Source organism: Nipponia nippon, unplaced genomic scaffold, assembly GCF_047370975.1.
Source record: "Nipponia nippon isolate SJK-2023a ecotype South Korea unplaced genomic scaffold, ASM4737097v1 scaffold_3, whole genome shotgun sequence".
NCBI lineage: Eukaryota > Metazoa > Chordata > Aves > Pelecaniformes > Threskiornithidae > Nipponia > Nipponia nippon.
The window spans coordinates 37,013,824-37,026,909 of record NW_028262347.1 but is presented as its reverse complement, the minus strand read 5'-3'; the positions used below and the strand labels follow the sequence as shown (position 1 = coordinate 37,026,909).

At 39.4% G+C, this 13,086-nt stretch overlaps 1 protein-coding gene across 2 annotated transcripts in view; it reads right to left on the bottom strand.

Annotated features, from left to right (window-relative positions):
* USP15 (ubiquitin specific peptidase 15) overlaps nucleotides 1-12,611 on the bottom strand; it is a 69,807-nt gene extending 57,196 nt beyond the window's left edge. For both annotated transcript variants that reach the window (XM_087764289.1, XM_087764291.1), the window contains exon 1: nucleotides 12,450-12,611. In XM_087764289.1, the coding sequence (XP_087620415.1) occupies nucleotides 12,450-12,538 (89 nt within the window). In that variant the 5' untranslated portion in view covers nucleotides 12,539-12,611. The remainder of the gene's footprint in view (nucleotides 1-12,449) is intronic.
* Between the last annotated feature and the right edge of the window lie 475 nt (nucleotides 12,612-13,086).

Sequence of the window (13,086 nt, the reverse complement as noted above, 5' to 3'; positions counted from 1 at the left end):
TTTTAAAGTGTTTTCTCTAACAGATTCTCTATCCAATTCATGCCTGAGGTATGCCACATTCATCTGTTACCCAGAAATGGGAGGGGGGAAGAGAATACAGCAGACAATAGCCTGCAACAGGCAATTTAGCCTATGTAATTTAAGGATCACGAGTAAAAATTGAAGAATTCAGTGTGCACCACAAAGACAGTCCACTTGAAAATTAAGAAGGAAAAATCAGATCTGTACAAACAAATTTTCACCAAAAATAACTAACTGTTGCAATTAAATGAGAGTTATTTTCCATTTTCTGGAAAACAGACACTAGCCTCTACTATTCAAGTTTGAATTGGTATGGCCATGTTAAATGGAGTGACTTTATTCTACAGAGTGCATATACAATTGGATATAGAGCCTGATATTAAAGGTAATTTTTCCTTTACCCTGAGTCTGCCAGAACAAGCCTGATGTTACTATAATTGAATCATTGGTATTTGTGTCTTTTTCTTTTTAAAGTACAAGTAGCAACAGTTCTTCCCACATTTGCAAAAATCCAGTTCTTTCACTCTGCCTGTACAAATCCCAATTCCTTTTACAACAGCCTCTTAATATTTGACTCATTTTTCTTTAATAAATGGAAAAAGGGATAGAAAATTTGATTAATCTGACACGCCCTTGCCTTTTGCTTAATACACAAAGTTTTCGGTCTTATGAACATACTCAAGGCCAACAGCATTCTCACCTTTATCTTGTGCTGCGGCCATCCAGCACTATTCCATAACAGCCATAACCGCGTGTAGTCATCAATGCAGTCACCTTCAGGCATCCATTCTACCACCAAACCTGCCAGCCTTGTCCCCTACTCCACCCCACGGCCTCTACTTTCTTGATCTAAATTTGAATAAGCTATGAATCAAAGAATGAAAGATACAATTTTACACAGAAGGGAAATTATCATATAGGCAAACTTATCACTGTTTTAATTAATGCCTGACAAATTACTGCTCCTGTAGAACCATATTACTTTTCAACTGCCTTGTGTTAAATGTCTGATCATATACCAGTAACACAGTGATTAACAGAAAATTTTGATAATTGAACTTAACAGTGCAAAAAGGCTTGGGGTCCACTGTTCTAGATTTTAAATGTTCACCATTACCTATTTCAACACTTCATCAACTTTATCCTTCCACATCCAATTAATCTTGACACCAACCAAATTTTGCTCTGCAATGTCTCTTTACAGTTCTCCCTAACTGAAAAGTTGTAACATTTCTGTTTCCTAACACAAAGTACAAGAACTTAAATCGCTTCTCTTCAAATTTAGGAATCTGTACTTACTCGGTCAAGTAAGAGATTAATATTTCTAGCATAAAAAAGTTGAAAGGCCACCTACAAATTATGCAAGTATGTAAGTGTGATAAGAACTAAACAGCACAGTCAAGTTCCTGCCCTGGAAAGAAAACACTGAAGGACAACCAAATCTTAAAAAAATTCACATGAAGCTTGAGATTCTCTGTACAAAGTCTATCCAGTAGTACAATGGAGAAAAGCAAAATGAAGAATGCATGAACACCAAAAATTTGAAAGCTACTCAAATTACTTGGTCTTTATACCTTCTCCTTTCCTGTTTTCTTACTTGAATTCAGTGAGTAGTACTTTGTTAGACTGGTGTGCTTTGGACATATGGACAAAGCTGCAAGGAACAATTCAAAAAAGAAGCTAAATGGGCGCAAAACACTATTCTAAGATTGAATTCTTCAACTGTAAAAAAATAAGTTAATATCTATAAAGCATAATTAAAACTGATTACTTTCAGACAAATAAGAGCCTACATGCATTTTTTGCAAGATGCATTCTACTGAAGAGGAATGAAAAGACTGAAAAAGGGAAGATCATGAAATCTGTGTGTACTAAAGGGCAAAGCTTAATACTTTGGTTAAAGTATTGTTCATATTACTGCTTGTAATATGAAGCGGTATATATCTATCTCTTTGTACTAGTTTTTAAATAGAGTGAACCACAAAGATCAATTTATTAGGATAAGGAGCAAATGGGCCACTGCCAGTTCTCAGGATTTCTTACAAACCACATCATACTCCAATAATGAAACTTGAAACAAAAATATTATAGATTTGATACAGCACTACATGTCTTACCAGAGCCTAGTGAACTACCTTCTCACCACAGATTACAGCTTAGAAAGTACTGCCTTACTCACTATCCCAATATTCGTCTGTTAATATGCTTTATAAACAAAGGTAAGCAAGATACTTATTTAAGTCCAGTAATTAATTTATTTCCTATTTAGAGATAACTGGTTTTAATTGACTCAGGATCTACCAACATTGTTTAGACTTCTTAAAGAAGTATGGAGTCTTTATTCTCAGACACATACTCTTAAGAGCAAACTCAGTACACACCAGTTTACCACAATGCCGAGGTAACATGCATTACATGCAAAAGAGGGATTTAGTGAATTTATATAGCCAATAAAAAAAAATTACCGATACAGATTTTGAAAAATGCTAACAGACACTGTAGTTGTGAATTCTTACAGTGAATTACTGGTTCTGTGTATGTACGTGCATACATATGCACATGTACATTTTATACATATTAGGTATTTCAGTGAGCATTCTGCTACTTTTATTTCAGTAGAAATCTGATACAGGTAAGAGAAGTTATTTTGAGTTACCATGGAATACAGTCACAGCAGCTATAATCTTCCCCTTTTATAAGAACTTGTTCTTAATCAATAGATGAAATGCTACTTTTCCGATAAGATTAGGGAAAATGGAAATTTGCATTCTAATGCCATACACTTCCCTCATCTTTACGCAAGAAGAATATACCATGTTAAAGATTATGCTGCAAAAAAAAATAATGTCATTACACCACACTCAGCTTAGGGGATCATCTGCTAAAGCACTTCAAGTGCATAGCTAAAACCCAGACTTCTTAGCATTAAGGGAAAAAGTGAAAATCTATTTCTAAAAGAAATTTATAGACTATAGCTTTTGATCCTACATTCAATACAGCATTCTAACCAAGATCAACAAGACTACTCATCTACACAAAACAGAGAAGGGAAACCATAAGAAGGCAACTTAATTTATCTGTTCATCAATGTTATAACATCCATCATACAATCAACCACCTGATACCTATGAGGGACGTTCAGTAATTTAAGAGAAGACATACCTCAAGTAAACAGGACTACATCTGCTAAAACCTCATTTCTTAAATAAGATTTGATCACTTTTTAGGGGAAAATTATTAAAAACTTGTAGCACGCACTTGAGACCAGATATGCTTCACTGAATATCTGTTGTCCCAGATACAAAAATAGCATACGATGCATTAGTAAAACAGAGACATAAAATGTCTATACATTAAACTTGGTGCAATGTTTTGCTTTTGTTTTTGTTACTATTACCTAATACAGGAAAGAGTTCCAAATCAGTCTAATGTTACAGTAGTTTTTTGAACTGTGGACCTGACTGAGAAAGCTACCCCAGGACACCTTAGCAAAGTCTAAAAATATGGCCTACCCATTTTTTAAAACTATGATTAAGAAATGTTTGCTACTAACTCTGATGGAATGAACATTAAACTCAAGCAGGAAACACAAATTTTGCTCTCTTAGATGTCATCAGTCAAGCTAGTGAGCAGGATAACCAACCAATCTTTAGGGGTAGAACACACCTGGAGGATTCGTAGCAGAGACTAAAGAAGAGAATTGTCTCAAATTTCTAGATACGCTCTTTTGAGGTGCAAACCTTAAAAACTAAGACAACTTCACAACAAGATGAACTGATTAACTCTAAATCAACAAATGCTTGACTTTTATAAGCATTTCAAATAAATCAGTCACGTCAAATTGCTTGATGAAAACAGTACAACCAAGTTTGATTATACTAAAGTCACTTAGAGCCAACAACTTGATAATAGAAATACATAAATATTGAAATAGCCCCAAACATTTACCTAAAAGTAAGGAAAAATATGCATGTATGAGTTCCTGAAATTACACTCAAATATGATATTTTAGGTATTAATAATACTGGAAATATTTGTACAGTTTCATTAATTTTAGGTGTTTTCTCTTAGTTGTATTACATATCCTTAAAGAGATCTAAATTTTCTTTGAGCAAGTAGAATCAAAAAACTATAGAACATGTTCTCAGTTCAAGTCTGGCCTACTTCAGTACTCAGTGTTTACTTCAGAGTGGAGCTTCAGATCGCTTCATAAGACACATCTGCTCTCATCTGTATAATATTTCTTGCCTGTTTGAAGCAGATTATAATGTACCAGGGACAATTTATACTGTTGAGTCCCCTGAAATGCCAGATGCTGAAAAAAACATGAGGAAATGGAATGAAGCTGCGCCCAGGGAAGTTCAGATTGGACATTAGGAAAGGCTTCTTCTCTGAGGGCGTGGTCGGTCACTGGAACAGGCTCCCCAGCGCAGTGCTCACGGCACCAAGTCCATCAGAGTTCAAGGAGCATCTGGATGACACTCTTAGTCATATGGTTTAGCTTTAGGCAGTCCTGCGAGGAGCATGGAGTTGGACTCAATGATTCTTATAGGTCCCTTCCAACTTGAGATGTTCTATGATTCTATGAAAACCTCATATCCCTCCAGAGCACAAGAGGAGCTTGTGTAACCAAGGTCTACACTACCTTTGCAGACATGCAACGTATCAAAAATTGCAGAATATCTTTAGAACAGTCCACAACAGTGGCATTTGTTCTGATAACAAAGACATGGAAACCCCACGCCATCACAAGTGGAGCACATAATAACATATTTTACCAAAGTGCATGTTCTCCCTTTGATACACAACAGGTTTTGATATCATATGGATTCAGTGTTATCGCTGCAGAGGATGAAATAAAAGATGAAATTCTGAACCTTGCAAATATAAACTCCAACAACATTCTCTTTCCAGCAGCTGAAGACAAAAGGCCTTACTCGAGGTCTGAAGGTCCTCACAGATTGCATGTGCTCATCTTCCAATCTTAATTCAGGCTAGTGTGAGTCCATTGGTCATGCAAAGGGATTGAAAAATAGAATTAGAATGTTCCTTGATATCTTCTGATATTACACGTCACTTCATTTCCTTGAAAAGCAGTAACTGCTGGTCATACCTAGCTCATCCCATACAGAAGCTATTTTCAAGTACTATATTCCCATTTAGGCATAACTTTTCTTTAAATAATTATTTTATTTGAACAATTTCTTGGCAAGTATTGACAAAATACAATGCTTAACATTTCAACCTACTTTCCTCTTGCTGCTTTCCTATGCTCGGGTTGTTTTCAAAGCACAGATTACTTTTGACCTTAAACTACTTTCAGTTAATATTATTTTCTTATAGAAGAATATATTCCTCAAAGCTATAGAAAAACATGTGATCTTTTACTTTATTCTCATGGTTAGAAACAAACAAGGTTTGTTTAGAAAAACTGTAAACTGACATTAAAAAGCTAAAGTCATAGCTATTTTAAACTTGCTTTAGCTGAAGACGCTAAACAGACTATCTTTAGGATGAGTTTAGATCAGTTATTCCAACCTCATATAGCCCCTATAGACATCACCGCTGAGAAAATAGTTCACTGCAGGTGTTATTATTCTTTGGGTCCCACTGAAGTGGGATGAAATGGTGATTATTTCAAATACTTTGGTCCTTTTACTCCTATACAAAAATATTCAAATATTAAAACACAATTATCAGTTGACAGCCATGCATTATATCCAAATATATGTTCATATTGGGTCAGTCAACTAACATTACCAACAAAAGACTGTATCCTTATGAATCATCAAGTGTAGAGACTTAGGGCAGCCCGAAATGGGATTACTTATAGCCTTTGTACGTTACCTTACAAGAACAAAAGAATGAACCTATTACAACACTTGTAAATGCACCTTCATTTCTTCAACAAAAATTCAACAAATAATAAAAATCAGTAATAAATTCATGCAAGTTTTAAAATTTCATAGCTGCACAACCATGTATGGACATTGTTCTCTCAATAAAAGAAAATAATAGTACTAGCAGGAAAGTTGCTAATTGATTTCTAGAATTCTCTCATGGTTTGTAACTTTTTCATGTAATTTAACTTCACCTGTGGTTTACTGCACATTTCGATTTAATAAACCTTATCAGCACAGCACCATCATCACAGAGTACAACAGCACTGTTCTTTACCTCAACACACAGGTTGACAGAAAAATATTTGAACAGTACGACTATGATCTTGGTATTTCCCATTGCTGTCAAAAGCGTTCTGAATGCATTCCTTGGTTATATACAGGCAGAATTAAAGAACACGTAACCTAGATTTATGTATATTGACTGATAGGTCAGCTCTTCGACTTCAAAATCAAAACAGTTAACTTTAATATGCAATAAAGACACTTCACAGAGAGACACTCATTCCATCACTGTGTACTGCTGGGACATCATATCTTCTGAATACAAGCTATTTCACTTTTAAAAGCAAAACTGTGCAAATTGTCCAGAGAGACAGGTGAGGAGTTTTTTTTTACCCTCCTCACTGTGCATGAGTACAGATTAAGCAATATTGAGAACAAAGTAGAACAATTGTGCCGCTGAAAGCAAATTAGGACTCCTGTTTAAAGGCATAGCATCCAACTTTTGTTCTTGCACAACTGCAACTATAAAAATAAGAAAGGTAAGAATGGGTTTGTACCTGTATTTCTACTCTGATTAGGCTAGTCGAAATTGCTTGACTAAGTACACTCATGATTAATAGATGCCTTCAAAATTAAATTTTCTTTCAGAATTAACAAGTTCTTCGAAGTTCAAGATGATGATAATTATTCTATTCTATCACATACAAACCAAACCATCATTTATTCAAAATGTAGGTAAATCCACAAGAAAAAAATCCAGGGGTCAAAGAGAGAGGGAAAAAAAAAATCTCTTAGCTCCCATTTTTTTAGTCTAAATATTTCACATCCCTCTTCAGAAATAAAAGCTTTGTTCAACTAAATGCACCAAGATAATTTCAAATCAACCCATCAAGCAGTCAAATTCTCCCTACAGCCCCCCTGTGCTCAGTTCCCACAATGTGCTGCAATAGCCTAAGCAGCACTTCACACACACCACCAAGAGGGTGACCGAGAAGCCCGATTCAGCCAAAATTAATGGACTGCATTTTTATCTTAAAATTTCAGTGTGAACATTACATTAACAACCACGTAAGTATTTTGAATACACTTACAAATTTTCCATTGAAGTAAAGACTTTTCATTAAAAAAATAATATAACTCCTAAATCAGTTTGACTTCCAATTTTCAGGCAAAAGCCTGACAAACATGATTTTAACATGCTCTCACCCTGCCGAATCAATTAACAGAAGAAAACTGCATCTACACATTTCCATTGCAAGTATTGTCCCAGAATAATTTAAAACAGAACATTTTGTATATCTTCATAAGTTGTTGGTGAAGTGCTGCACCATTCCACATGCAATGAGACAAATCTAACACAAAACTTCCACCACAAGGTCTTAAAAGTCAAAAATCAGCAACTTAAACCTCATTTGAAAGAAAAAGCAGCCAATTCTCAATTCTATCCTTGGAACACTGACGTAGCGTTCCTTGTTTCTCATTATATGAAGCCATCAGAACAGTTTAGGATACTATTCCAAATGTTACTGCGGTGCAGGTCCATAACATCTCATCATGCTCTCAGTGAAATCTTCCATTAATGTTCAATCTAGATTCTGTTCATGTACAGCACAATGATGGATGATCAAATGTGGGAAACACTGAGAAGACCACAGTGTAAAATACTATTAAAGCTAAGCACTTCAGCATCAAGGTTATCATCAATGACGGGCACTGCAGGGTTTTCAAGTAGGGCTATATATGCCTGTTCATCAAGATTCATGAATTTTCATTGCAACCAGAATTAAAATGCTTATACATTTTTGGTGGGGAAATTCTTTAAATACACTTCTGGAGGGGAAATTCTTTCAGGTTGAACTTTTCATATCTACTGATCACTCACTAGGAAGGATTTCTACCCTACTTATTCTCTTCAGTGATTGAGTTTTACAATTAAACAGCCAATAAAATTCTTACAGTACAAAAAATGAGAATATTTTCTTCACCTTCCAAAAAATGTACTCTATGGCTAACAACAGTACTCCCTCTGGACTCACCAGAACTTCAAAAGTAATGTTTATCAGACACACATCTAAAAGAACACAAAATACTATACTTCTGTAGTTTACATAATTTGCAAGTCTTAAAAATCAAGAACAGATTAAGAATCTATCTCATCACTCTGTAAAGTGATGACACAGATTAAGAATCTATCTCATCACTCTGTAAAGTGATGACACAGATTAAGAATCTATCTCATCACTCTGTAAAGTGATGACTGGCACCAAAATTCACTGGCTAGCAAGGCTGGAAATCAACATCTTCCTTCTTTACAGATAGTGTCTTAAATCTTTATCTGCTAATCTAAAAATCCTTATCCTAGAAGACATCTTCTTCTTATGTAAGTATTTCAGTACAGGACTCAACATTCTAGCAAAACAGACAAAGGCTCTTAAAGCTCTTCTCTGAAAGGCAAGGCTTCTGCCTCCTCTATTAAATTTTGAGATTTTTTACCTCATTCCAAATGAATGCCTTCTGTGACATGTGGACACCAGAACTGGACAGCATGAATGGTTTCACTAATATATCACTGTATACAGTACATCTTTGTACTGCTACTCAGTATTCCCTATACAAACATCTAAAGATTGCATTTGTTCCCTTAGCCACCAAATAAACTCCTCGTGATACTTATTTGTCCACTGTAACAGCCTAGTTCTTTTCCAAGTTACTGCTTTTAAAAATACAAATAACATTTATATTCTCATCTGCTCACAGATTGCTACAGCAAGCAATACATGAAAGAAGCACAGTGGGGAAATTCTGGGAGAGAGAAAAAACGGTGAAACTGACTGCTATGGCTTTGCTGTTAGCCATTATTAGTCACTGTTACGTGAACCATTTATTGGCAGCTGATACTTAAAGGCGAGAAACGTGGTCTCACATTCTAGACCATGGAGAGCCAACGTGCGTAAGACGTAGCAAAGTAAAGAGTATGAAAGCATTTGTAATGTCATATTTAAGTAACTGAGACAACATCTCTGACTAAGAGAGCCACAGAAGAACAGGAACTACAGGCAAAGCAGGGCTGAAAGTGGTCTTAAAGGTAAAGACAAGAAATACCTCAATATGGGGAGGACATTACAGAGATATTCACACAAGAAGTCACACACAAGAATTGATAGTCTTCATCATCTCTTTAAGAAAACTGTTCCAACATCGATAACTTTCAGTGTAGAAAACTGTACCTCTGTGACACTGTAAAAACAGAAAAACTTGGCAAGGCTCTCAAGAATACCACTGCAGCTACAAAGGCATTAAATGACATCACCAAGACCAGTTGGTCATGCAAATTATACAGTGGCTAAAAAACTGCTGAACATCAACATCTCTTCAATTTCTGAGAACAGATATAGGAAGACACTGATTGAGTTCAAATTTGTCTGCAGCTGTAACAATCAATATTTTTTGTCTTTCTAAATGAGAGGTTAAAATCTCCACAAACAATAAAAATTCTCCTCACTTGCCAAGCATCAGTAGAATTTTACAACATTGAAAAGTAATCATAGCAGATCCTAAAACTATGAGATACACAATGAAATACTTTGTTCTCTCCCAAAACAGAACTCTAGGTCTTTCAACCACTTAACCTGAAGGCCCTTCGGATAATATTGTAAGAAGAGAGAATTATATATAATCCAGGTTCCATGGAATGACATGTGGCTTTTAATGCTGAATTCACTAACAAAAGTAGTCAACATTATTTAAAACAACTGATAAATGAAGTTATTTTAGAAAAATAAGATAAATGGAGAGATGGAAGAATCCTCAATCTCTCATAGTTTAATAATTGAATTTATTAACTGTCCATAAAAGAATGCAAAAAAGACCATCGGGACAAACTAGCCCAGAATCCTGTCCCCGAGGACAGAACAGTCAAAAGACACTAGCCTTGTGTGTCCACTGAAGCAATATATTTTAACCTATACTATCCCCAAGCTACTCTTAAAAACATCCAACGAAACAAATTCTACAGCTTACTAAGCTGCCTGTTCAAATGTTTCCTGAGTCTATCAATTCTTTTCCACCATCTGACTCTAAAAAACATTGCATTTCAAGTCAGTTTCATTTCTTTCTCTCGGCAGTGCACATGAAGAACTAATGAAGAAATTCAATGCCCTCTTTACAGATACAAGACTTGCCTATCTTTGCCCTATTCTTCAGTTCCCTTTTTCTTAGCGAAAATCCCCAAAGCTTTATGCTTTCCTTATATAGCTTATTGTTCTCTACACTCCAAATTCTGAAGAGCATGGACAAGACTTTGAGTATATGCCAGTAATTTTAAAAGGACTGTATTTGAATGCTTTAAAGCTCAAACACAACAAGCTGATATGGCATTACTCATATTTTTTTCAGCAATATTTACTATTGAATGAATGAAAATTGCAATTCTGAATCAGGACTTAAGAGTACTTCAACTGTTTTGCTTCTGTTACTGATGCCCCAAAAGATCAAAACACTATTGACAAAATACCTGTGAAAAAAAGCATTTGGACTAAACATACCCCTTAATTTGTAAAGTTAAATACATAGCTCTAAGTATTAATCCTATGAACGCACATGCATACACATTTATGTAGCTAGATTTAATAGTTCATGAGTCAAAGTTAATAGGACTTTGCCATTGCTTATTCAGTCTTAAAACACTTGATTAATATCAGTGTCATAATCACAGCTAGATATATTTATTTTCAGAGAATGTTTAGAAGCTTATTCCACTTAACTGATTTTTCATGTTAAAATATTTAATGTACTAAAAAAAAATACAGCACAGTAAACACTGTTTTAGTCATCATGCAAACTTGTCATAAAGTTACTTTCACTTTGAATAATATTAACTGTTTGAGACATTTTTTTTAGTACTCAGGAAGTACCCAACAGAACCATAGAAAAACCCCAACCAACCTCTTAGAAGAGTACAGGCCTGAACACACTTTTACTACTGCTGGTCATTTTCAACACTACCATGTGAATTGATTTCCTTTTTCTAGTTGCTTATAGTTTTTCAGTTTAAGAGCAGTCTGTTCGTATGCCAAAACTAAACATATACTCAGCAGTATTTGAATAATGCATCAGAATGTATGCTTCTGACACATGCTGCAGTATCAACACTGTTAAATATAGTCTTTTATAGAACTGGAACAGTGAGTGATGACAGCTGAAATGAGGTGGGTAAGTTCTACTTCTGTGTATTCATACTTAATTTTCAGTAAGTTAATGCTTCAGCCTTTGTCTTTGGGTGACAGTTTCACACAGGAAGAGATGAAGAGGTTGAGTGGTGGAAAAAGTGTCAGTTCCTTTTTTCCCCTCCTAAAAAAAAAGTCCCATTTCCTAGCCTCAGAGAACTACAACTACACAAGCTCAATTACCAAATACACACCAGAAAGAGGTGTTTATTTAACCTAATTCTTTTCAACCACGGATTATTCTGTTGACAATCTGTACATCATACTAAGAAATATTTTCTGACTGACCAAGAAAACATATCTTTTTCAACGTTTATTATGGAGCAGGTATCATAAGGGCCCGTTTGCACCTTCGGGGCCTGTTTCTTAGGTAGCTAACAGGTTCACAGGCAAAATAAAATTTAAAGTGAAGGCTTATCACAGCCGCGGACGGGCTTCAGGGCACCCCCGCCGTGGTACAGATATAATTTCTGACAACTTGAAGGTGATGCCAGGGCCGTTTCCTCCTTTCAGCCTGGATAATGGAAGAAACGCCTGGTAGCGGAGCTCTTCTCCCCCGCCTCAATCCCTGCTTCTCCCCGCCAGGCCAAACGAGCCCCCCGCCGCCTCCGGGCCTCTCGTCGTCCGGGGCCGCCATCCGGGGCTGCCACCCGGCACCGCGCCCCGCCAGTCACGCCGCTCCCTCCCCTCCCCTCCCCTCCCCCCGCCCGGCAGGGAGCTGACCTCGGTGCCTGCCCCCCGCCGGGCGCCTCAGCGGCGCGGCGCGGCCCTGCCGGCCGCCAGCAGCCCAGGCCAAGCCGCACCGAGACGGCCGATCCCCTCCTGACAGGGGCTGAGGGAGCCGGGCGGCGGGAAGGGAGGGGGGGAATGGCGCTGCCCCCCTCCCCCTGTCACCCGCCTTCCCCGCCTCTGCCGGCAGCGCCCGGCGCACGCGGGGGGCCGAGCCGCGAGCCGCCCCCGGGAGCGGGGAGGGGGGAGCTGAGGGAAAGGAGGTCGGTGCCTCCGCCAGCCAAGCGACACCGGGGGCGGAGGGAGCCGCCCGCGCCGATCAGCCCGGGCCCCCCCGCCCCTCCCTCACCAGGTGTCGCCCTTGCGGAGGGCGGTTTTGAGCAGCGCCGCGACGTCCGTGCGCTGGGTCTCCAGATCCGCCGCGCCTCCCTCCGCCATCTTCTCCCCCCGGCAGCAGCGGCGGCGGCGGCAGCGGCAGCAGGGGCAGGAGCGGGCCGCGCTGCATGCTGGGACTGACGCCGACCGGGAGACGCCCTCGCCCCCCTCCCTTCCCAGAATCCGCAGGGCGGGGACCGAGGGGAACCTGGCGAGGCACCGCGGTGCGGCGCCCCCTCGCGGCCGGGAGGTCTTTCGTTTCACCAGCGGGAGCGGACGCGGACGCGGACGCGCACGCGTGCAGCGCCGGCTGGGGTGGGGCGGGGTCCGCCTCCTCCACCCGCCCGGGGCTGTCAGGAGCGCTGCTGCGGGCGGGGGGCGGCGGCGCCCTGGGACGGTGTCCGGGCGCGGGCCGTCGGGCTGGGTGCTGCCTTGGCGGGGCTCCGGGTGCCGGCAGCGTCCGCGGCTGGGGCGCGCTGCTCTGCAGTCCTGCCCGGGTGGGCGCTGCGGGGCCTCCTGAGGTGGCTTTGGCCGGCCCGCCCCGAGGGCTGCGCCGCCGGCGGCGCACGGTATGCCGGCCTCGGACCCGCTGGGGCGGGCGGGCCTGCCGG